The sequence below is a fragment of the Macrotis lagotis genome, chromosome 7 (assembly GCF_037893015.1).
Source record: "Macrotis lagotis isolate mMagLag1 chromosome 7, bilby.v1.9.chrom.fasta, whole genome shotgun sequence".
NCBI lineage: Eukaryota > Metazoa > Chordata > Mammalia > Peramelemorphia > Peramelidae > Macrotis > Macrotis lagotis.
In genome coordinates, this window is record NC_133664.1 from 26,063,463 (window position 1) to 26,088,867 (window position 25,405).

Consider the following 25,405-nt stretch of genomic DNA (forward strand, 5'->3'; position numbering starts at 1 on the left):
TTGTCCCTATCTTTATAATCATTTTCTGTATCTCCATCATCTTTTTCTTTATCTCTAATATTTCTCTTTGCCTCTTATCTCTTCATTGTTTATCTTTGTCTCCATCTCTGTGTTCTTTTTCTCTGTCTATCGTCTTTGTTCCTATCTCCAAATTTTGTTGTCTCTATTTCTATCTTCTTTGTCTTTGTTTCTCTCTGCATTCTATGTCTGTTTCCATCTGACTTCTTTGTCTTTATCTCTATCTCTGTCATCTCTGTCTCTATTTCTATATTTTGTATTGCCTCTGTCTCTCTCAGCTCTTTCTTTGTGTCTGTCTTTATCTCTGCCTGTCTCTATTCTTATTTACATCTATCTATATCTATATCTATATCTACATCTAATCTTGGCCTTGTCTTTGCCCCAGCCTCTACATCTCCATTTCCATCTCCATCTCTATCCATGTTTACCTTTGTCTTTCTATCTGTATTTCTATTTGGAGAAATAAACCCATTTTCATTTTTTTTTTATTTTTAGCTATGCCTGGCTCTTCGTTACTTGCATAAAGAAAAGAGGATTGTCCATCGAGACCTCACACCAAACAATATCATGTTGGGGGATAAGGACAAAGTAACCATTAGTAAGTACAAATTCTAAGTTTCTTTGGAGGAGAATTTCTTGAGATTGTTCTGGAGCATTGAATCAGACTTGCCAAAATTAGTCCTGGAGAATGAGACCCCATATGTGGGCCCCATGCTGCTGCCCTCAGGAATCTCAAATGGATGTAAATAGTATATGGAGGTCTCTCTGCTTACCTATTGCTTCCACAGGTTGGGAGCCCAGCTCATTCTTTAGAGATGCATTTCCTTTCTTCTTCAGTTCCATAAATGACAAAAGAAACCCAATCCCAACAATCTTCCCCCTTCCCCATTTAAGTCATTGTGAAATTCTAAAGATAACCCATCTAGAAAGTGTGTTGTAAAGTTGGTAATCCAAACAAATTTATACAAGTGAGAAAGAATGTATGGCATTTGAATCTCATGAAATGTAGTTAGATTATTGGGGCAGACAAGTGTAGCATTGCTGCTGCTGAGGTCCCATGGCCTTTGGCACTTTGAGAATTAATTCTTTTTTTGTAGTCAGCCTTAGGTCCTACCAAGTGCAAATTTAGATAATAAGAGCTCATTTGTGTATACCTTTTGAAAGTTAAAGGGTACCTCATAGGCATCCAACTTGAACCTCACAAAAGTCTTTTGACATAGGATACCAGAATATTCTCCATTTTATAAACAAGGAAACTGAGACTACTACAAGCCAAGGTCTCACAGCTAGGAAGTTGCAAAGAATGGGACTCAAACTTTGGTTTTATGACTATGGTGCCTAGGTTATAAGACTCATCTTTAGAGTTTATAAATGCTAAAATGGAGAATTGAAATCAGCACTTTTGGTTTCATTTTATCCTCATTTTTCAAAAACACAGGACTGGTTTCTTTCTATTTCCTCCTAATTAAGAATTGTTATAATGCACCGAATGATTTCTTCATTAGAAATGACTGGTTTTTCTTACAGTCAGACTTCTGAAGACATTTTCATCTTTCCTGCACAGTCTAAAAATATAAACTTGTTATTTTTGCCTTGGACTGCTAATGTTTTCTATTTTTTATTCTTTTTCTAGATTCAAAATAAAAAGATTTTAGACTCTAGCTCTACAGACTAGAAAAATCAGAAGGTATTCCTAGGATTACTTAAACTCTTTCAGCAAGCATTTGTGTGCATGTTAGGGAGATTTTAACCAAGATTGTTGCTATTCTCTTTCATGACTATGGTCATCTTGGGGGCTATTTTGCTGTTTTAATTTTTAACAGGAATTGTAGTCTCTTTGATATTATTGATTGCATATTTGTTATATTAAAATTCACTAGTTTTTAAAAGTTGGTGAATTTCAGGCTCCTTAGCACTAAATAGAAAGTAAAATCTTTTCAAGGGGAAAAAATGTTATGGGCTTGTTAAATCATATGACCACACAGGGGTGCTCATGTCTTGCTTTTCCACTCTCATTCTGCACTAGAATGTTTATTTTCTATGTGATGGTAAGATAGAAAAATGCAGAATAATTTTAAAAGGAATGAGGAAAAAATTGCACTTGAGATGGGTGACAAAAACACATTAGAAAAACCAAAAAGGCCTCAATGTGGAGCCAAGAGAGTCAGAAGCAGTTGCTGAGACATTGGCCCATTCAAACTGGAGTGTAGGTAACTTGGAGAATTGCATACACATTCCTGGGAGAGTTTTTTTTTTTTTTAAGGTTTCGCTTTTAATGTCTGTTACTAGGATATATACTTGGGTGCAGCCTTTGAAAAGACACAAAACAGCAGATTCTGGCTCCCAAACCTTGCTTGCCCCCTATCAAGTCAAAGTCACACTCGTGAAATGACATTATAGAATTCCTCAGAAGGGCGGAACCTGGTGCACTCAGCTTTCTTCCTTTGATATTACCATTTGCCAACTCTTGTTTTTTTCCCCTACCACCCAAATTTCTAATGCTTAAAGTAAAAAAAAAAAACCACTGTGCCCCCCCCCAAAAAACCAAATAAAATCAAAAAGTTATCCTAGAGAATGAAATTTAGCTGTAATGTTAGTGAGATGTTACAGTGAAAAAAATAAGGTTGACCTTTGAGTTGCATAGTTTCCTTATTGGTAAAATGCAGCAACACTGAACAGCTGGTATGGAGGGAGTGTTGGCTACCATAAGAATAGTCAGTAGAATTGTGAAAGTGGAACATTTTCTAGCTTAATATTTATGAGTTACCAACAATAAAGAGAGGCAAAGACCTTCAGACAAAACGGTATATATTGCCCCAAAGTTCAAAGATAAGAGGTACCAGTCATGTCCACCAACTTCTGTGGGTTTATATCTGAATATATCAGATATGATTAATGACTTGTGGGTCACAGGGGTATCTAGAAATGGAAGGATCTAATAAGTCCTTTGGTCCAATCTTACCACTTGGCATGGGTCTCAAGAGACTGTAGAAAGAGAGTTTTGCAGAAATCCTCTGGTTTCCTACTGGTGCCAATGGGGCCATGCTCAATGAGGGAGAAACAGTAGAGTCTTGGATCAGATGTCGGATCATGTGGTAGAAAACAAATAGATGATTTATCTAGTTATTTTTAAATTCCCAGTCAGGTGACCCAAGGCTTTTCCTTTGATAGTCAGTAGCTCAAAAGATGAGACTGAGAACTTGTCTAAGGTTAGATCCTGTCTCATCATTATGCACCACTGTCTGGAGAGGGAAAGAAGTGAGAAGTAGTCAATTAGTCAGTAATCAATGGTGATGTATCTGCACAAATACATCCATAACATTCAAAGAAAAATGAGAGAAAAATTCATGTTCTATTAATAGTAGTAGGCCAATAACTTCATTTTCCTCTAATTAGGATGGCAATCCATACATTTTGTAATTGTGCATTGGGAAATACTTTATTCATGTAACTTTGAAATGTATAGAGTAGAAGAATCTTATAATTTTTTTTTGAAATGGGGTGCATGATCTGTTGATGGGAGCCTCTGTTTTTATGTTGATGCTCTGGTCAATGTGTTTGATTTACATTAACTTGCTCAAGTCCCTGGGTATCCTAATGCACTATGATAGACTTCCTTTAGAGTCTGGCACATCACATGTACTGAGCATCTCCTTGGGACATTGAAGATGGCATATTTCAGACTCGGCCACCTTGAGTTGGGACCTGTGTTGCAAGAGTGAATGTTTTCTCATTTTGTCGCTATTGCTGTTCCTGGATCCCCCAAACCCGAAAGGCTTCTCCAAGTGTCTGAATGGCCATGCTTCTCTTTCTTGGTTGTGGGAAAAAAGACTTGGGGTCAGGGCTGGCTCTCCAAGGGTTGCCTTCCTGACTGGTGCTAAGGTCTCTAGAGCATGTGTATCTCTGCTGTTGCCTGTCATGGCACAGGGCGTCTCTGCCCCCAAATAATTGGGTTCTTATTACAACAGGATGGTAAATTAGTAATAAAAACACAACTCGTTTTTGCCATTCACTTCAGCCCTCTTCTCTGGTAGATATTTTAGCAGAGCTCACCATAAATAGTAAAATGAATTTATTTGAAATACCTTTCCTACCTTGGCTACTGTTCTGCCTCATTTTTGGTGAGATGATTAATTGGGCCAGGCCTGCCTGGGGTGCTTAGAGGCTCCACCTGCCCAATCTAGTCTGGATGGAAGGTACTCCAGAGTGTGACTTCACAAAGGTTCTTGCAGAGGGCAGAGTTCTGTGCCAGCACTACCCTGTGGGTGAACTCTCTTCTTCTGCCAGCTGAGCAGGGCAGATGTGATTTGTGCTCCCACATGGCTTGGTGTATGGCAAAAGCAGAGACTAGGATGGAAGCTGGTGGCACATCCTGGTGAGGAGCATAGCTCCATCTCTTTGAAAGCTTTTATCCTCACCCCATACCCCTTGCATCCTCTATTGGATAACTGGCAGTAGAGAGAATTCCACTTAAGGGGCAAAGTCTTGAGAATTCCCCATTTTATTCAAGCAAAAAGCCCCTCTTAGGAAGCTCCCATTTGATTTCTCATACTTTGCCAGAACAAACCCTTTGTCTTCTCATAATGCCCTGATCTAACCTGTCTCCATAGGACCACAGTCTCAGGAGGATTCCTTGGCTGTTCTTTAATGTTCTCTAACAGCCCAGGTTCCTGGACAGAGTCCATGGAGCCCCTTACCCAGGAGGCCACTTCTCAGAGACCAAGCCTAAGACTCTCCCACTCATCCCCTGGTGTCTGGTCTGCATGCCCCATCCTTTTGTTTTCCTCTTATATCTCTCCAATCTTAGAGTTTAGGATGTTCTTCAGAGAAACCTCTGAATCAGAGGTAGCCCATTACTTCTGCCTTCAAGACTTGATTTTTAAGAAATCAAAAGTCTCATTTTTCTGCTCCCTAATAGCCCAATACAAAGGAACAATTTCTTTTCACTCCACTAGTATAATGAACCCATCCTCTCCAGAGCTCTTAATAAGAGACATGAAAAAACAAGTCCATATTGGAAATAAAACTCTATTTGCCTCACCTTCTACAGTTGCCAGATGAGCAGCTCTGGAAGGATTCCCCTAGGCAACAGCCGCAGGGATTGCCCACCTCATTCTCTGAGAGGGTCTCTCCTCCCAATTCCCACCCAGGCCAGGCTTTTTGTCCTAAGGACCTCAACAAGGCCAGATAGCTCTCTGACCCCTTCAAACACTGACGCAGTTCATCTGCTGCTGGAGTGACGACCTTGGGTGTAGGGTGCTGGTCTGGTACTGGAAGAATGGGAAGAGAGAGAAAAAGGGAAGGAGTGATGGGAAGAGAGGAGGAGGAGACTCAGCTCATGGCCACCTGCCTCAAACAAAGGCTACTTCTGCTTCCCTGGGCTTACCTGATTGTGAAGAACCCCTATAGCAGGCTGACCTGATGGAGACAGAGCTCTGACCATGTGCTCAGGCTTCCTGAATCACATCCACGGACAGAACATTGAATCTTTGGGAAGTCATAGCTCTGAGCAGGACAGCTTCAGATACAGAAATGTGGGCAGAGGCCGGGAAGGGACTGAGCTTGAAGGGTTCTGACCTGCCTGTGGATAAAGGGGAATATTTGAATCCCAGCCCTTGCATTTTTCATTGAGCTCTTTGAATTTGGGCAAACCAATCTGCAATGTCTCAAAGGCTAAAAGGAAATATTGATGATAAATGATAATGATTTTGTTGTTGGTGTTGATGATGATGATGACAGCTTATATTTATATGGTACTTATTAGAACCAACACTCTTTATAGTCATTATCTTATTTGGTCTTCACAACAACGCTGTGAGGTAGGGACTATTATTAACTCCATTTTACAGAGGAGGACACTGAGGTGAAAAGAAATGAGGTGACTTGCCCGGGGTCACACAACTAGCAAGTGTCTGAGATCAGATTTGAGCCTAGGTCTTCTTGACTCCAGCTACATCCACAGTATCCCAGTGTATTTGCTTTAAAGTATTGGGGTTTATTCCTTTGTGATAATATGTTTGAGAGGCAGTGTGTGGTCTAATGGATACAGCTGATCTTGAACATTAACAGTTGTGCATCAGTAAGTAAGAGTTGTTGTGGCTCAGTTGTGTCTGATTTCTTTGGGTTTTCTTGGCAGAGTTAATGGAGTGGTTATCCATTTCTTTCTTCAGTTCATTTTACTGATGAGAAAACTGAGGTAAACAGGGTAAAGCTCGCCCAGGGGCCCACAGCTATTGTCTGAGGTTTGATTTGAACTCAGGAAGATGAGTCTTCCTCACTCTGGGCCTGGCGTTCTATCCACAGGGCTACCTAGCTACCCCAGAGAAGTAAAATTCCGATTAAATAAATATATGATAATTCTGTCATGTATTGGTTTGTTTAATTTCACAGTAATTTGAATATGAGAGGGGAACCATCTATGAATACTCCCCATGCCTTCTAATGTTGTTTGGAAGGAAGATGACATTTCCTATGATTCCAAACATAGATGAAGAAATAAAATAGGAAAAAAAAACTTATGTTACTATTAATGGAGATTTTAAGAACTCTTTCAAATGGCTAGCCTTTATTAATTCTTGCTGACTTTGAGTGGTTCAGAAACCATCTGTTTTTTTTTATAGAAATCTGGGTAATTGCCTGTCATTATCCAAACTGACTGAATCTCATGCAAAGGACAATGAATAGAACAGAATGATTGTGTTATTTAACTACCATTGGTTGAGCACCTATTCTCGGACTGTACTGAGCATTGTGTGTACTATGATTTAAAAGGATCAGGAGTCAGAAGCCCTGTTTTCTGCCCCTCCCTTGGTTCTAACTGCAGGGTTTGGGTGATATTACTACATCTTGGTGACTCAGTTTCATCACCGTAAATTGTACCAATAATGCTGATATGCTGCAGTATTCTTGTTCTGGCAGTCAAATGAAAGAATGACTTTGTTGATGGTCAGTTACCTTTTTTGTTGTCTCTTCCAAAAATTTTAACAATCTCTTGGCAAAGATAAGGAAATTGTGATGTAGCATTTCAAGCAGGAATGTGGGGAACCAGCTAGAGCTGATGATTCTCTTTTCAGTGTGAACCTTCATGCCTCAAAAATTGGCAATAAAGTCAGGCTTCATTTGTTGTTTTGTGGATTGTTGAGACTTAAGGAAGCAGTAGAAAAATGTTACGGTGCATTAATTTTCAAAGGGTATTATGGATACACAGGTTCCATCTCTCCCCCCTCTCATCTGATTCTAAATAGTGTCACAATAGCTATTGGTGTCATAAGTTGACCAATAGGTCTTGGCTGCTATAAGATAATACCCAAATATAGAACTAGTGAAAAGGAAGTGTTTGCTAATTTTTTTTTTTTAGGTTTTTGCAAGGCAAACAGGTTTCAGTGGCTTGCCCAAGGCCACACAGCTAGGTAATTAGTAAGTGTCTGAGACCAGATTTGAAGCCAGGTACTCCTGACTCCAGGGCCGGTGCTTTATCCACTAGACCACCTAGCTGCCCCTGCTAAATATCTTAATGGCAATTTTGATTGTTTTCTTCCTGCAAATAGGATGAAGCCATGATTTAAGCAGGCAAAGAGACCTGGAGTCCAAGGCAGGCAGAGTAGGATCCAGATCAAGTCAAACTGTCTGACGCTGATCCTGGGACCCAAATTCCTTATCCTCCCAGACCCCCTTGACAGATACAGGTTGCAGACCAGGTGACAAGCTGTAGCAACAGGATTGACCTTATGGACCTTTCCTAAGGAGAGGGAGGAAACTCTCTTCCAGTGCCTGTCAGTCCTTTCTCCTCAGGTGGCTGGAGTGAGTTTCCCAGAACCCTGGCAGGGGGTCATATTTGCCCAGGGTCCCAGTAGGTGTCAGAGGCAAGACTTTGGCTGACAGCTGGGGGCGGGGGGAGGCTCTGTTCTGCCTCTTCAGGGGAATTTCTTGGGAAGAAAACCATAGATTCCTTCCCCCAAAAATCCATTCAGTTTCAAAGCAGCCCCTAATAACCCTGAACAAATCTGAGTCCAGTGATGTTTCCTGTTTCCCAGCACTCTTGCTAGAAAGAGGGGTCGGTGCACGCCAGCTTTGATTAGGCTATTTTCAGATGGAAATGTTTGTCACAATGAAGAATGAGAAGGATGGGAATCTGAGCATGGGATTTATTTGTGTCTTGTTAAATTGTTAAAGAATCAGTCAGCTAAAAAACATGAGATCCAAAAAGAGGGTGATGGGATAGAAAATCAAATTGCTCAAGCAAAGGAGCAATTTGGATTTCTTCAACATTGAAATCTGTTGATTTTTTTATACATTGATTCAAAATATTCTCAAGTTTCTTTTTAGCTCCAAATAATATTTATTACATGAACGTGTAGATTTGTCTCTCAGTGACAATATGAAATGTATGAAATATGAGATGGAGCGTCTCTGGGGTGAGTGGGGAGTGCTGAGTCTTTTAAATTGGGGGAAGAGTCATTCCCGTTAACCCAAAGGTGATTTATCATTTATCCTTCAAAACATCTCTGTTTCTAGTGCACTGGGTCATCTTATACTCTATTTCTTTGTTTCCTGGTTTTCAAGAAACTTTCCAAACAATGGAGGAAGTTAGTAGTAGCAGCAGCAGCAGCAGTAGTAGTAGTAGTAGTAGTAGTAGTAGTAGTAGTAGTAGAACAGTAATAGCGGGAGTGACACTGACAAACGCTCCTCATGTTTGACAGACAAACCTTGCAAAGGTAAAGCACCTTGGTGAATACCAGCTACTGTAGTTATCAAGTCTGTCCCTTTATTCATGTTTGGTGTCTGAGTTTTCCTGAGAATCAGATGCTGTCCTAGCCAGGCTGCTGAGGGCCTTGTAGTAACTTTAGAAATGCCTGTGTTCTCTAGATGAATAATAAAGATGATCTAAGCAGAAAAGTAGAGAATGAACAATTTTAAAAATATTTGAAATCTGGGGTGGCTAGGTGGCGTAGTGGATAAAGCACCGGCCCTGGAGTCAGGAGTACCTGGGTTCAAATCCAGTCTCAGACACTTAATAATTACCTAGCCGTGTGGCCTTGGGCAAGCCACTTAACCCCATTTGCCTTGCAAAACAAACAAAACCTAAAAATATTTGAAATCTGTATTAATTACATTAAAACAAGCTCAAGAAAAATCTACTTGATTTCTTATTTTCTTATTATTTTCATGTTACCATTCATGATATTTTCTCTCATCCCCAGAAAAATATGAAAACTTAATTTTTTCTGTGTACCAAGATATTCTTGTTAAAGCTACCAAGTATATAATTAGCAGCAGTTAATTTTTTTTGCTTCATTTATTGTAGTCTGCAGGTATAATGGGAATATATATACATAGTATATATAATATGTTTGAATGTAGGTGTGTGTGTATATATATAAATATATATATATATATATGTATATGTATGTATGTTCTCTTAGAGATTATATGCTCCCTATTAGATATCATATCTTTTGCATGAGCAGAGACTTGACTTTGAGATTTGACTTCAGAATTTCCTAGGACGACCCTGGAAAATTAGGACACTACTGTCCATACTCCCCATCTCATAGGACTGTGGTGAAAAATACTTAGAAAATCAAAAAGCACCACATATATGAGTTCTTACATATTATCTGTAATAGAGGAGACATTCACTTTACTGAAGGAATGAACATAAGATCATTTCTACATATTTCCTACTTTTCTCATATGAAGACCTTATAATCATGTAATATTACCCAATTGCTGTGATTCTATAGTGCCCCTGCCACAGTCACTTTTGTAGAGGCAGAGTAGATGGGGAGGATCTAGAAGGAACTTTAAAGCCAAGAGATCCTTTATTGCAGATGATTAAACTGAGTCCCAGAAAGACCAAGTCATTTGCCTGAAGTACCACTGATGATAAGTGGCAGAACAAGTATGAATCTAGGCACTAATGGGTGTTTAATCCATGTTGTTGTTCATCCTCTGATTTAAAATCTCATTTGCTTTCCTTGGGGGGCAATGTTGCATAATGTTGCATCTCTGACCATGGCAGTCCCTGATTAATTTGATGAGTCCCTTAATTCACTGGATGACATTCTATGGCATGGGTATTTTAAGGGCAATTCCAGGTTCACCTCATGAAGGTTAAGATACTTATGTGGGCACCTTATTAATGGTTTCAGAGCTTGGGATTCTGTCACCTTGGGCACCAAAGCGATTTTTGTCAAAGAAACCACTCCTCTCTAGGGGGTCTCTGTGGTCTACTAAAGTAAATGGCTCAGTTTGCCCTCACTCTAGCATTCTTAGATTTTGAAAAACAAATCAGAGAGGAGGAGCAGAGTGGATCCATTGTGTGTTGGGGGTTGGGCAGAGGGATATATATATATATATATATATATATATATATATATATATATACACACATATATATATATACATACATATATATATATGACTACATGAAATTCCTTTTCTTTGACTCAGTTAATGGTGATGGTGGCAGAAGCAAGTGGCAAATCACACACAAATGATGTATGTGTGTGATCATTTCTCCATTCGTTTAAGTGGCACAGTGGATAGAGAACTGGCCTTGGAGGACCAGAGTTCAAAGCTGGCCTTAGACCCTTGACTCTTATTAGCTATGTCACCTTGTGCAAGTCACTAAACCTTGATTACCTCATATCCATCCAGGGCCATCTCCAGTTGTCTTGATTCATATTTGGCCACTGGATCCAGATGGCCCTGGAGGAGAAAGTGAGGCTTGGGACTTAGCACAGCACCCCCTTACTCAAATCTAATTTACATGCTTATCATGACATTACCTCCCTGAGGTTGTGGTCTTCTTTGAATGAAAAAAAGGACAAACATTATTAGTTATGACCCATTTCCTAGATAGAGGAGAGATCACTTAGATTGGCTTTGGCTGTGAAATCCCAAATCTGGGTTTTAAGCCAGAGAAGGGACATTCCTTGAGGAGCATCAACTTGGGGAGTTCTCTTGTAGGGAAGAGAGTTTCCAAAGATTAGACTTCAATTTTTAAGAAGTGATGATTTCAGCTTTAACATATCATCTAGAGAACCTCTTGTTATCAGACATAAAATTTAGTATTATCTGGCTTGTTTGTTGTTTATTCCTAAAGGCTAGAAAATGCAAAGGTCACTTGGAATTCTCATCAGAGGACCAACATTTGAATCCCATTTCTGCTGCTTTCATTTATGTGTGACCTTAGACACCCTCAATTTTGACTAGATGATTTCTGAGAACCTATCTTTCAGCCTGAATTCTCTGAAAGATAAAATAATACCTGAGGGTATCCTCCCCATAACCAAAATGCAAAAAAGTACAGATAATTCATGTTATTTTGTGTAGGATTTTTTTTTATAGGTTTTTGCAAGGCTAACAGGGTTAAGTGGCTTGCCTAAGGCTACACAGCTAGGTAATTATTAAGTGTCTGAGACCGGATTTGAACCCAGGTACTCCTGACTCCAGGGTCGGTGCTTTATCCATTACACCACCTAGCTGCCCCATTTTGTGTAATTTTTAACCACAGTGGTTATTAAAAACCAAATTATCTTCCCATTGGGGTTTATTTAGTGACATTTCATCAGTTTGGGATCTCCTTCATTATTTAACATGGAGGAAAGAACAGTGAACCAGGAATCCTGTGTCTGGGTTCCAGGTCCAAGTCTGAATATGATGTTTGCCCTTCTTGAAGAAGACCATGACATCAGGGAGATGATGCCAAGACAAGTACATGAATTGGATTTAAGTGAGGTGGGGGGCTGTGCACCAGCCTCCCTTTCTCCTCCAGAGCCATCTGGGTCCAGTGGCTAGATTTGAATCCGGACAACTGGAGATGACCCTGGATGGAGGCAAGTAGGGTTAAGTGACTTGCCCATGGTGACACAGCTAGTAAGTGCCAAGTATCTGAGGTCACATTTGAACTCTCTTCCTCCTGGTACCAAGCTCAGTGCTCTCTCCTCTGTACCACCTACCTGCCCCCAGGGTCCAAATCTACTTGAATGTTATTTAATTTCTCATCCTCACTTTCTATATCTGTAAAAACCATGTAATAATAACAGTTTATTTTCATAAAATCATATGGTTAGAACCAAGAGTAATAATGTGAGTTTTGAACTTAAAAGTGTTTAAATGCTAGGAATTGTTTATTATTATTATTATTAAAATTTAGCAGAAGTTTTTGCTGCTGTGTTCTGAGTTACGTTACCAAGGAAAATTTTCTTCTTTTTTTCTTTTTCTTCTTTTTTTTTTTGTGTGGAATCAACCTGATTAATATGTATCCTATTAATTAGGGCTGAGGTAGTTGTGGAAGAAAAGCAGATGGCACATTTTGTCAAAGTGGGAAAAAATTCCAAAATCTGCTTTCTGTTGTGAACTACATTCATTATTAGTCCAAATAAGAGTTAAGGAGCAGTGCTATGCTCATGAGAAAATTAATGACTCTTTTTTTAATAAATTGTAGCTGACTTTGGCCTGGCAAAACAAAAGCAAGAAAACAGCAAACTCACATCGGTTGTTGGAACAATTCTCTACTCCTGGTAAGAAATATAAAAAATGTACAATTATTGAATTCTGTGTCTGCCCAGTTCAAGTTTTCATTTATTTTCTTAATTTAAAATTAAAAAAAAATATTCCAGAGGGATGCTTTTTATATCAATCATTTCTCTGGGAAGCAACTGGAAAGGTTTCCTTCAAGTTTTAAAAAATGCTGCCTGTTGGGTTTTTTTTTGGTGGGGGGTGAGTGGGAACATTGCGCCACTCTTTGCATGGTCAAATATCTAGGCATTGCTACCACGACCTGTCCAGAGTACTGAGAGATACACAGTGAGATGGGAATTACATTGATCCAGACAATACAAATAGAGATATAGACAGCTTTATCGAAATGTACCATATCTATGTGTAAGACATTTTTTTAAAAACACAGTTCTTAATTTGAAGGGTCCTAAGCAGACTTAGGTGAGTGGCATTTGGGAAAAGGAGAACAAATTCTCCTAACCTACTTCGTTGATTCTTTATGTCTTTTATACAACCCAAACAAACTCTCTATAGCACAAAACAAAGTCCAGATTTCTTGATTTCATAATCAAAACCCTCTCTGGCCCCTGTCTCTTTTATCTCTCTTTTATCTCTCCTTTCATGGACCATGTACTCTTGCCATAGTGGACCACCTTCTAACCCATAGCCATTCTCTGGGCTTTATCACCTTCTATTTTTATTTTATTCAGGCTGATAATTCTGGATGAAATTCTTTTTCTTTTTCATTTGTTCATCCTTTCTTCAAGACTTAAACCAAGTGCTGCTTTTTCCTTGGTTCGCCCCCAGCCAGAAGTAATCTCTTCCTCCCCTTAGAGGCCTTTGATTTGTACTCTTCCCACATTGTACCCCCTTATGGTGACCCTCACAGATATTCTGATGGTCTTTTCCCAAAGCTTATTATCTCTCATGTCCTGCTAGATTTTACAGTATTTCACAGCTCTTGGCATCATGCCATTCACCTTCCAGTATCTCACGGCTTCCAGTTCATGACAGTTACTGAGAGAGAATTATTTGTATTAAATGAGTTTGTCATCAGAAGATGTGTGGACAAGCTCCGGAGCCTTAGAAGGAAAGTCCCATCCCCTGATCTTCCTGGTGAGGGAAGTAGGTCCATACAAGAAGTTCTTCCTTCATTCCTTTTTATTTTCAATCAGTGAGAAGTTGGACTCTGTGGTTGACATTTGTCTAGCTTTGTGGGACCCCTCTGTGGCCTTTCCAAGAGACTTGGACAAAGATAGTTTTCTTACTACTTTAGGGGAACACACCGGGGTCTTCTCCAGCAGTTTGGTAGCCATGTGTCTTCTCCTTGGTCTTTGAAGGGGTACAGACTATCAGTCCTCCATGTCTTTTATTCTCTGGGCTGGTTCACTAGCTCTTTCCCCTCCAGAGCAGACACCCCATTAATCAGGGGTTTCTTTTGGTTCTTGTAGTTATTAGTGGAGCCTGAAGTGGCAGGTGGCCAGCAGCCCCCTCCTGTGCTGGCAGGCCATCTTTAGCGCTCTCTTTTACACCATTTAACATCATTTCTTTGTTAGTGTGTCAAAGCCTTTTACCCATTCATCTTTCCACTGTCCCTCAAGTTACCTGCAGTCACTTTGGAGATCATGGTCCATGGCATGCAGGGAGGGAGCCAAGCTGATAGAGACACACATGCATATGCTTATCCTATCTGTGTATCCATGCATGCATGTACTTTTATATATGTGTATATGTCCCGTGATGTGGATATACATGTGGCATATATATGTATATCATTCTGTGTATGTATAGATGTTTCATATTCCTATACCTGTAGTCATGTATGTGCACACATGCTCTGTGTAAAGACTAGCACTGTGTGTATGAATATATTCTTAGACATGTGCACATATTCCTATGCATTTTATATATAATATATATATATATATATATATATTTAGTACTATAGATGTGTATTAATGTTGGTTCTATCTATCTGCAGGTGTATCCATAGAGACATACACAAATGCCCAGGAGCATATCTAAGCATTGTTTGTATAAATGTAAACATAGTCAGAGTGAGTGTGTCTATGTGTATATACACAGATAAATATGGAGAGATCATTATCTATACGTATACATATGCCCGTGGATTTGTAAATTGGAGGTTAGTTGGGATTATTTATAAGGAGGTCTAGTTTTCCAGTTGGGTTGTGTTCACTGTCTTTCAGTGTGGTGGAGTGAGAGAGAGACAGAGACAGAGAGACAGACAGAGACAGAGAGACAGACACAGAGAGAGACAGACACAGAGAGAGAGCTATAGAGAGACATTGAGGCAGAGACAGAGACAATAAGAGAAACAGACAGAGATCTGGATTACTTCATCTGGGCTCCCACCTAACTGTAGGTCATAATATGGACAATATCTTTCTTTTTTTTCATCACTTTGTTTTCTTACTATGGTTGCTGAGGTCTTTCAACTAACCGAGGAGTTCATTGAAATATATTTCAGGATTTAGAATAATTTTCACAATTCTGTGAAAAGAAACATAGAAAACTTTTGTCATGAGTAAGGAATATTCCTGTTTGGATTCTACCCCAGGACATCTTCCATGACATTTGGTTTCATTTAATTTTTTTTACCCAGAAGATTATTGAGCAATATTGTTTCAGTGACCACATTTGTTATACAATTCTGTATGTTACAAAATATATCTGGTTGTATACTTGCTTGAAGACAGCTTTTAAGACAGTATTTGAATCTGTTGAAAGACATATTTTTATGAATTCATTAAATAACAAATATAGCAATTGCAATCAGTTGTGTGACTTTAAAGATGTAGTCTGCCTTAGGAAATAACTTGGAAAAACTTGCCTCTGTCATACTCAGACTTTTATCTGATATTTTCCCTAAACTTGCATAGGAGCATTTTCACATACTTTTAATGAAGATGGGAAATAGGCACAAGGATTGATAGTTACTGGTATCTTTTCAGTTGCTGCCTTCAAAAGCTATTTGTGATTCTTTCTCTCTGAGATATCTTTAAAACTGATCCTTAAATGCCTTCAAAATTGTGTCACTTCTCTCCAGAATGTATTCTATATTTATTTATTGTCATCAAGACACCCTTGCAAGTACTATTTCTCTTAAATATTTCTGTCACGCTTTCACAAAGTATATCGTATAGAAGAATAGAATATTGTTATTTCATTACTAGCACTTAAGGAAATAATTGTAGAGATGCTGGCAGTCATTTCCATCTCATGTCAATTTATTATTCTTCCAGTTTGACCTATAACTGCTCTTTGGAGTAGTTTAATTTGGAGAATTCCGTGCCAATTTGTCAATTATTATTATTAGTCTATAATTTTGCGAAATTATACTGATTCTAATCTTCCATCTTTCTATTTCATGTTTGGCAAATAAATTTATTCTATAAAGTATTGGTACGTTTAGCTGTTGTCAATATCTTCTTTCCAAGGAGATCAAGTATTTGCTGATTTGAATTTTCTTCTCATTTACCCTTTTCACGGTAGTAAATGCTTTATTTCCCTTAAAGTTCTATTTTAAGAAAGCATCATAATCAGATTCAGTGTTTGAATTTATCCATTTCCCATTTTTCAAAATCAATACATCTATAATTGATCAATTAGGACTTAGTGGCCATCCCACTATTTCTTCTAAACATGTTTCTTTTTTTGTGTAAGATGGACTTCAGGTCTCCCTTTGTGTTCTGACTCTTTTTGGTTTTTTCAAGGTAGTGGAGTTAAGTGACTTGCCCAAGGTCACATAACCAGGAAACGATTAAGTGTCTGAGGCCAAATTTGAACTCAGTTCCTCCTGACTCCAGGGCTGGTGCTCTAACCACTGCACCACCTAGCTGCCCAGTTCTGACTCTTCTTGTAGAAAATATTAATGGTAATCAATTTGGAGTCTTCTGAGTAGTAAATGAACTTTGGACCATGTTCATTCTTTGACCCTTCAATGTATTTTCTTCCTTATGCTCACCTTCACATTGAAGTCACCCAGTATCCAAGTCTATACTGACTTGTATTGGTCTCCTCAGGGTTTTATTAGAATTTATTGACTATAATTAATATAGCTAAAGAATTACAGAGCTGGACAGTCCCTCAATGATACTCAAGTCTTAAACAATTCACAGACCCCATCAGCAGAAATTCCCGAGTGATCACTCAGCTGCCCCTTAAAATTCTCTGGTGATGAGGACATTTCTACTACTCGTAGTGTTAACTGTCATTCTTCCAAGAGGCAGCCAATTACATTTTTTTCTTTATTTTTTTATTTATACATTACTAAAACATTCTTGTTTAAGATTAAACATAATACCTCCTCCCCCATAAAAATATAAAACCTCATGAGAAAGTAAAAGAAAGAGAAAAAAAATGTGTTTCAGTCTGTGTTCTGATACCATCAGCTCTGGCTCACGTGGATCACATTCTTTATCATAAGTCCATCACCAAAGTTACTTCCATGTTTTTCCACTGTTGCTGTTGCTGATTGTAATTCCTCCATCCATTCCTCCCCAATGCCATCTACTTTTATTTTCTCTCTCCTTTCATTCTGTCCCTCTTCTAAAATGTGCTGTAGGGTAACTGAGTGGCACAGCAGACAGATCACCATCCCTAGGGCCAAGAGGCCCCAAGCTCACCTACCACCCTAGAGACCCAGCAACCACCCAGCCCCGTGGTTCCGGACAGGCCACCCAATCCCAGCACCTTGCAAAAAGTGCCAAAAGAAAATGTGATATATCTGACTATTCTCTCCTGTGATCTACCCTATCCTCTATCACCCACATCCCCCCTTCCCCCATCCCTCTTCTGTCCTTTTTACTCTACATGTCTATATCCTATTGAGTGTGTATGCTGTTTCCTCTCTGAGCCATTTCTGATGGGAGTGAAGGTTCCCTCATTCCCCCTTGCCTTCTCCCCTTCCATACCATTGCAAAATTTTTTATGTGAAATATCTTTTTTATGTGAAATATCTTAGCTTATTCCACCTCTCTTTTCTCTTACTCCCAGGACATTTCCCTTTTAATCATTGACTCCATTTTTACAATATATTATATCTTCAAATTCAGCTCCCTCCTGTACTTTATCTATAAAACCTCCTTCTACCTGCTCTATTAAATGAGAAGTTTCATGAGTATTATCAGTATCGTTTTACATGCAGGAATACATGCAGTTCATCATCATTAAGTCCCTAATAATTTACCCTTCTCCTTCACTCTCTATGCTTCACCTGAGTCCTGTACTTGAAGGTCAAACTTTTTGTTTAGCTCTGGTCATTTCAAAAGGAACGTTTGAAATTCCCCTGGTTCATTGAAAGTCCATCTTTTCCCCTGGAAGAGGATGTTCAGTTTTGTTGGGTAGTTGATTCTCAGTTGCATTCCAAGCCCTACAATCCCTTAATGTAGTTGCTGCTAAGTCCTGTGTGATCTTGACTGCAGCTCCATGATATTTGAATTATGTCCTTCTGGCTGTTTGTAATATTTTCTCTTTGACTTGGGAGTTCTGGAACATCGCTATAATATTTCTGGGGGTTGTTATTTTTTGGGGGGATTTCTTTTCAGGGGAGATCAGAAGATTCTCTCAGTTATTATTTTGCCCTCTGCTTCTAGGATAACATGGCTATTTTCCTGTAGGAATTCTTTAAAAATGAGGTCAAGGCTCTTTCCTGATCATGATTTTCAGGTATCACAATAATTTTTAAATTATCTTTCCTAAATCTGTTTTCCAGAGCAGTTGTTTTTTCAGTGAGATGGTTCACATTTTCTTCTAATTTTTCATTCTTTTGGTGATGAAGTATTGTGTCTTGATTTCTCATAAAGTCAGCAGCTTCCTTTAGCTCCATTCTACATCTGAAGGATTTGTTTTCCTCAGAGAGCTTTCTTATCTCTTTTTCCATCTGGCCAATTCTCCTTTTTAAAGCATTCTTCTCAATAACTTGTTGAACTGTTTTATCCATTTGACCTAAACTGGTTTTTAACATGCTATTTTCTTCAACATTTTTTGGGTCTCCTTGACTAAGCTACTGATTTCATTTTCACATTTTTCCTGCATCTCTCTCATTTTTTCCCCCATTTTTTCCTATCTCCCTTACTTGATTTTCAAAATCTTTTTTTTTTTGAGCTCTGTAATAATCTGAGCCCAACTTCTATATTTCTTGTAGTCTTTAGATGTAGAAGCTTGGACTTCCTCATCTTCAGGTTGAGTATTTTGATCCTCCATGGGATCATAGACAAAGTATTTGTCAATGGTCCAGTTCTGCCCTTTTTTTGTTTACTCATTTCTCCAGCCTGTGCCTGGTTTTGGGGTCCTTCCTGGGTTTTTGAGTTTTATTGGGACACCCTCACAAGGATCTCAGTGTATGAGACTCTCACTATTCTCCTGGTCTGTGAATGACCACAAGCACACCCCTCTGACACGGGGATGTTTTATGGGGGGGGGGGGCTAGTCTGTGATCAGGATCTGAATATGGTCAGAGCCCCAGATTCCTGTTCCAGGGACATAGGACAGACCTCAGAAGTCTCCCTCCACTCCCTCACCTTCGGTGGGCTGAGTACTAAAGGCACAGCTGCCTGGAGGCTCCTGCTGACTGGCTCCACTAGCCCGCTTCTGTTTCCTGGATCTGGGCTACTGCTGCCTCGCTGAGTGCTGGGGCTGCCCTGAATGCTGTGGTCACACTGAGGGCCTGAGCTTTGCGCTCACTCTGGCAGATCTTCCAAGCTGTGCTTGGTGCTCCCTGGGCTGCAAGTTCAGGAAACTGCTTCTGCTTCTGGGAGCCAGGGCTCCCAGGCCCGGTGGGGCTATTCTTGGGAGGCTGAAGTTCATTCATTCTGGTGGGGCCGGTGCTCTGATCCCGTGGAAGAGTTTTTCCACTATTTTCTAGGTTATCTTGGGCTGAAGAATTGCCTCACTGGATCTTTCTGTGGTTTCTGTCTCTTGAAAATTTTGAGTCATAATTTTAAGATTTTTGAAATATTTTGTAGAGAGCACCTAGGAAAGGCTCTTCTCCTGCTACCACCTTGGCTCTGCCCCCCAATTACATTTTAAAGTCTTGGCTCTCAGTCGCCCGTGGGTCCCATTTCTTCTCCCAGCAAATAAAACAAGTGTATTACTTTGTCCATATGATCATTCTTCAACTTCTTGAAGTCAGTTCAGTTGGGCTGCCCCTTCAGCTTCCAACCAAGTTTTGTCTTCCCCTAATTCTTTATGCTTTCCACTTATCTTCTTAGGGCAGTTTCCATCTTTCGCTGGCATCTACATTGTGTCCTTTGGCACAGTGAACTCTATGAGATTGGTTTGCTGCCACTTTGTGGACTTTGAAGACTAAAATCCTGTTTCCAGTGCCTATCACACTATTGACGTAGTTGGCAGTTTAACAAATATTAATAGACAAAAAGAATTGCTACGAATATTTTTGTAAATATGGGTCCTTTCATTTTTGTGATCTCTTTGTGATACGGACTCACAATAGTGTTATTGCTGGATCAAAGGATTTGAATGGTTCTGTAACTTTAAAGGTTGACATAATCAGACAATCAAAAGCAATATAGAATACTAAACATGTGTGTGTGTGTGTGTGTGTGTGTGTGTGTGTGTGAGAGAGAGAGAGAGAGAGAGAGAGAGAGAGAGAGAGAGAGAGCCAGACAAAGAAAATGAGAAAGTGAGAGAAAAAGTGTATGAGTGAGAGAGACAGAAAGTGAGAGGGAGGGAGGGAGGGAGGGAGAGAGAGAGAGAGAGAGAGAGAGAGACAGACAGACAGACAGACAGACAGACAGAGACAGAGAGACAGAGAATACAGAGAGACAGAGACTACAATGGAATTTCATTGGTGAGAAAATGAAGACTTGAATTGGAATTATTAAAGATGTCTATTGACACAGTGATGGATTAATTGACTTCCTTAGAGGAAAGCAAAGTGCAATGTTCTTAGAAGGTTGACTCCACCATAACAGGACACTTTACCAGAGCATGCTTTCTATTCACTGTCATTTCTGAGGTAAATCTATGATGAATTGTTGACCAAATTGTCCAAGACCCTTACAAGGAGCGAGTCTCCCAGGAGCAGACTTTTTGTCATTTTATAAAATCATCAAGATTTAGCTACACATCCAGCTCCCCTCACTTAAGTCATTTTATTTTGTGTTATCTTATACTGTGCTTCAGAAATAAGGACAAATTACAGACTTAACAATTTAAGTAATGTATGCAATTGAGTAGGTTTCATTGTCAATCAAGGATAAAAAATAGATGATGTGAAATACAAGTTCATTGAGCCGTGTGTAGTATTTGCCATAAGGCAGGATTATTCCCCTGGCTGCTAATTAAGTTTAGAAACACTGAGTGGTGGTATCAGTTTTCTTTGACAGAGGCTGCTGTGGAGTGGGTGGGAAGACAGTGAATGAATAAAAATGGGACTAATGCTTCCTTATCTTAATCAATAAAAGTAAGGAAGCATTTTCCCTTATATTTTAGTTTAACAGAACAATGAAGACTGAATTTACTTATAGAGGCTGAATTGAATTTTTTTAATAGGCAAAACATTTTATTTTAGAAACATTCCTAGTATCTCTGAGCTCTGCTAAGTCTGTTAGGCATGAAAATAATGAAGCACTCACTTGGTAAGTTTTTTTCACTGTGTTTGCTCTCTAACTCTTTCCCAGGAATTTCTCCATCCCTAGAAATTCCCTTTATTTTTTTCAGGTTAAGAATAGAGGATGTATCCCATTCTCTTATGATTTATTTATAATTCCCCTGGATATAGTAAAGATTCCATTAATATTATTTTAGCAAATAAATAAATGATATTGATCCACAATCTCAGTTTCAAGAGAATTTCTATGTAATTCATATTTACTCATGTCATCCAAGGAAGAAGAGGAGTTTGTGAGAGAAGCTACTTTCTGTTCCATCATCTTTAAGATTTGACTCTTTTTAGGTTTATAGGTTTAATGAACCATCAGTCTAGTTTCTCTTCTCTCAGGAGAGATCCTTTCAGGGACTCTGTCCCAGCTTTTGGAAGTTGGCCTTATGCCACCCTCTCAAACTTCTCAAACCCCAAGGTGGGTGGGCAGGGTTCAGCCAGCTGCCAGGTCAAGGCATCTCAGTCAAGGCTGCTTCAGAAAGATCCCAAGGGCACAGACGAGCTCATAGTGGGGCCTGTCCCTTTGCAGCCAAACTTCAGTTGGTAGCAATGGACCTCAAATAGACACACTCAGCTTGATGCTTGGGGGAAAGAAGCAGACAAAACACAACCCCCCCACCCCATCCTCCCCTGGCTCAGTACCCCCTATCACCCTACCCTTCCCACACTCCAACCAGACTGAACCTCTCTCTGCAGCAGCTCCCAACATTGGAGAGCTGTCTCACTCCATTATTGCTGCTTATTTTTCTGGTGCTCCTTGCTCCTGAATGCCTAGTGTTGGGTTGGCACAGCCCAGCTGCCTACTTCCACTGCTCTCATCTTTCTCTCCTAGATATTTTGCTGATTGAGTTAGCAATTTACTCCCTTTGCAAGCATCGTGGACCATTGTGCTAAGCAGATTGTCAAATTGAAAACAGATGCATCTTTGCAAAATATCTTCATTGTGAATTTCCTTTGAAATCATTCTAAATGATGCTCAGGATGATTTGCCATTGAACCACACCAAGTCTCTTGTAGGAGTTCTTAGACCCCCAAATATCAACCCTTCCTAGATAAACCTAGAAACTTTTGGAGCAGGCTGTTATTTGACCCTGAGGTCTCCCGTTGAGAGATGCATATTACAAGTTTTCATTTAGTTGGTACATTAAAACCTGGAGTTATTTTTGGTTTTTGGTTCTAGCCTCTTTACAAATTACAAACAAGACTTGACCATCACATAGTTTTAATGGACATTAAAGGTAATTATTTGAAATAAAAAGTAACTATTTTAAATAAATTATTTATTCCTTGTTATTTCTTCTTTTGCTAAACATCTGTTAGTCTATAAACTAAATAAATAGTGTAAGTAAGTAAGATTTAAAGAGGGTAGAATCTCTCTTCATCAATGAGATGACATTCTCCTCCTTGTGATATAAATGGTTATTATTATCCATGTCTTAGTTATCCTTTCTTAGGCGGATAAAAATGATCTACAGTGAGAGGTTGAATTCATTATTTAGCGATATGTCTGGAACTATTCATCACAATTGAGAGTAGCAAACCCCATCTTGTGTTTTCAGAGCACGTTCTAGAAACTGGAGGAGTGAAAACCTTCCTGTTTTATTCCTGATATTTCCAGGACAGCTCACATTCCCTTTTACACTTATCTCGATTGTTCCAATAATCAATAAAGCATTTTTTTTTGGAGTTACCTTCAGGGCCCCATAGCACATTCTTTTGGGGAATTTTCAGGCAAGGCATATTGTATTCTTTGAGGGGCCTGTTGATTTCTGAATTCAACCAAAGGTCACATGGAGTCAATCTAGTGAATATTTTGTACTCATATAAATATTGAAATACATTTGGTACCAATTGAGGAATGAGGATGGCCATTCTCAGGTGACCCTCAGATACCAGGCCTGTGATAAACTGGGACATCATTGTTCATATACAGATTACTGAATTCCCAAGGGAATTTGTTTGATTCCAATCAAAGAGAGTATTAGATTAAATTTTTCGATTTGAGAGACAATGTAGCATGGTCCTTAAAACTATTTCATGGTCAAGTCTTTTATCAGAGACAGAAGTTGTTGGGTGATTGTGGGTAGCTCACTGAATTTCTCTAAGACCAATATTATTAGAGACAAGTTGCCCTTGTGCTGGCAGAAAGAATTTCTCTACAGTTCTGAAGCCCTCTGCCTCTATTTCCCATATCCCCCCAAATCCCAAATACATCTTACTTTATAATAATAGCTTACATCTATATAGAGAGATTTAGGAATTGGATCTGTGATTTCTTTGGCACATGGGACTTACAGGGGAGTCATCTCCCTCTACCTTCTTTGCAACTTAATCATAGAGAGTGACCTAGAGTATGGAGGGTCACCTTGGCTAGGGTCACCCCACCTTTATGAGATTTGAAACTCTATCTTCCTGGCTTCGTGGGCTAGCTCTGTGAACCTTCTTCATATTACCCCTACATCATCTCCTTTTCTCATCCTTTAATTTTCCTCCTCACTTCCTGTAATTTTGAATTTTTTCCCTCTTTGTCAGTTTTTATTTTATAAACTGTAATTTACCTGCATGATTTGTTTATTCTCATTTGTCAGTAAGAGAGCTGTTGAAAAGAAGAGAAAATTATGAGTGATCATAGCCCTTAATTATAGACTTAATTAAGCTAAATTAAAATTTTATTCTTAAACCTCTTTTTGCATGTAATACCTAACCACAACAGGTTACTTTTATTGACTACTTTATGTTTATAAAACACTTCACAGACATCATGTAATTTGTCCTTCATAACAGTGCTATGAGGTAGGTGTTCCATTATCAGTATGCCTTCTTCATAGGTACTGTGTATACAGAGTAATTAGGTTAAACCTGCACAAGTCATGGTTGAAGATTTTCTTAGTCCAGATCTTGTGTTTTCTACCATTCCATGCTGGCTGATGGATGAGTCCTTGTAAGCTCCATGATGGCAGGGTCATGGCTTTCTACTGATTTTCTTCTTTTGATCTCAACCCTGTTAGATCCTAGCAAATTGTTAACCATGAGATCAACAAAGAATATTTATTAAATTCTATATGACCATTTCAAGGGTTTTGCAGATTGGGCAACCAGGAAAGCAAATTCCTTGGGAGACTGAGGATTAATATTCTTTAGAAGTCATCATTTCCACATCATCAGTGAATTTAGATAATAAGAAGCTTTTTTAATCACATGGTAATTTTGACTTTTGACCAAGCACTTGATTTGCATCTCTTATTTTCAAGAAATTAAATGTTTTATTTTCTTTTTGCAGAGTTTTATTTTGAAGAAACAATGAACTTGATGAATGGTTACAGGTGCTTTGGGGATTTAAAATACAGAAATTTTGAACTTGACTGGAGGGGAAGGGATTACCTCAAGACTGAAAGTAGTTATGGTTTGATGTGGTTATGAAATATCTTAGTATGAGTTTTATTTCTTCTCATGTTGGGAGCCATTGTGGTATAGTAGAAGAAGATACAAGTTTGAAGTCATAGGACCTGGGTTCAAATTCTGCCTTTTACAGTTATGTGACCCCATGAGACAACTCACTCAGCTTTTCTTGGCCACAGTGTCCTCATATGTGAAGTGAAGGGCGTTGAGTAGATGACCTTCCAAGCTTCCTTCCAGATAAAATCTGTGAACAAATCAGTCTTTCAGTATGTATTTAACAAATCAGTCTTTCAGTATGTATTTAAGTCCATGTACCATCCTTCATGTTTTGGATCATTGGAGTGTTCAACCCTTGGTTAACTCTGACCAGAAACTGTTGGGGAGCTTATTTGTTCTGCATTGCCTGGCCTCAGACAAGAAAGGGCTGGTCTTGCCTTTGATTTTGTTAGGGGAACATCATGCTTGTATCATAAATTCATAATTGCTAACCTGTTGTTTACTTATTACTTTTTTCTCCTTCCTGCTTTAACCTTTTGCTCTTGTGCTTTTGGCTAAGTATTATTTGTGATGCATGCTTTTCAAGTTCTTTCCAGTAAACCTTCAGATAAATAATCTGAATTGTTATATAGGGCCTTTTAACTTTCAGGGTGAGCTTGAGGAAGACACAGTCAGGGCTTGGACCTTGAATCAGGAATATGTGACTGACTTCAAATTTGGCAGCCACTTGGTAGCTGTGTGACCTTGGGCAAGTTGCTTCTTCACCTTGTTTGCCTCAGTTTCCTCATCTGTAAAATGAGCTGGAAAAGGAAATGGTAAAGCACTCCAGTATCTTTC

The 25,405-nt window shown here is 39.0% G+C and overlaps 1 protein-coding gene across 6 annotated transcripts in view; it reads left to right on the forward strand.

Annotated features, from left to right (window-relative positions):
- The window catches only part of NEK10 (NIMA related kinase 10), a 215,938-nt gene that overhangs the window by 81,388 nt on the left and 109,145 nt on the right, over positions 1–25,405 (forward strand). For all 6 annotated transcript variants that reach the window (XM_074195662.1, XM_074195667.1, XM_074195665.1 and 3 more), the window contains exons 22-23: positions 514–616; positions 12,470–12,545. In XM_074195662.1, coding sequence (XP_074051763.1) covers positions 514–616; positions 12,470–12,545 — 179 coding nt within the window. The remainder of the gene's footprint in view (positions 1–513; positions 617–12,469; positions 12,546–25,405) is intronic.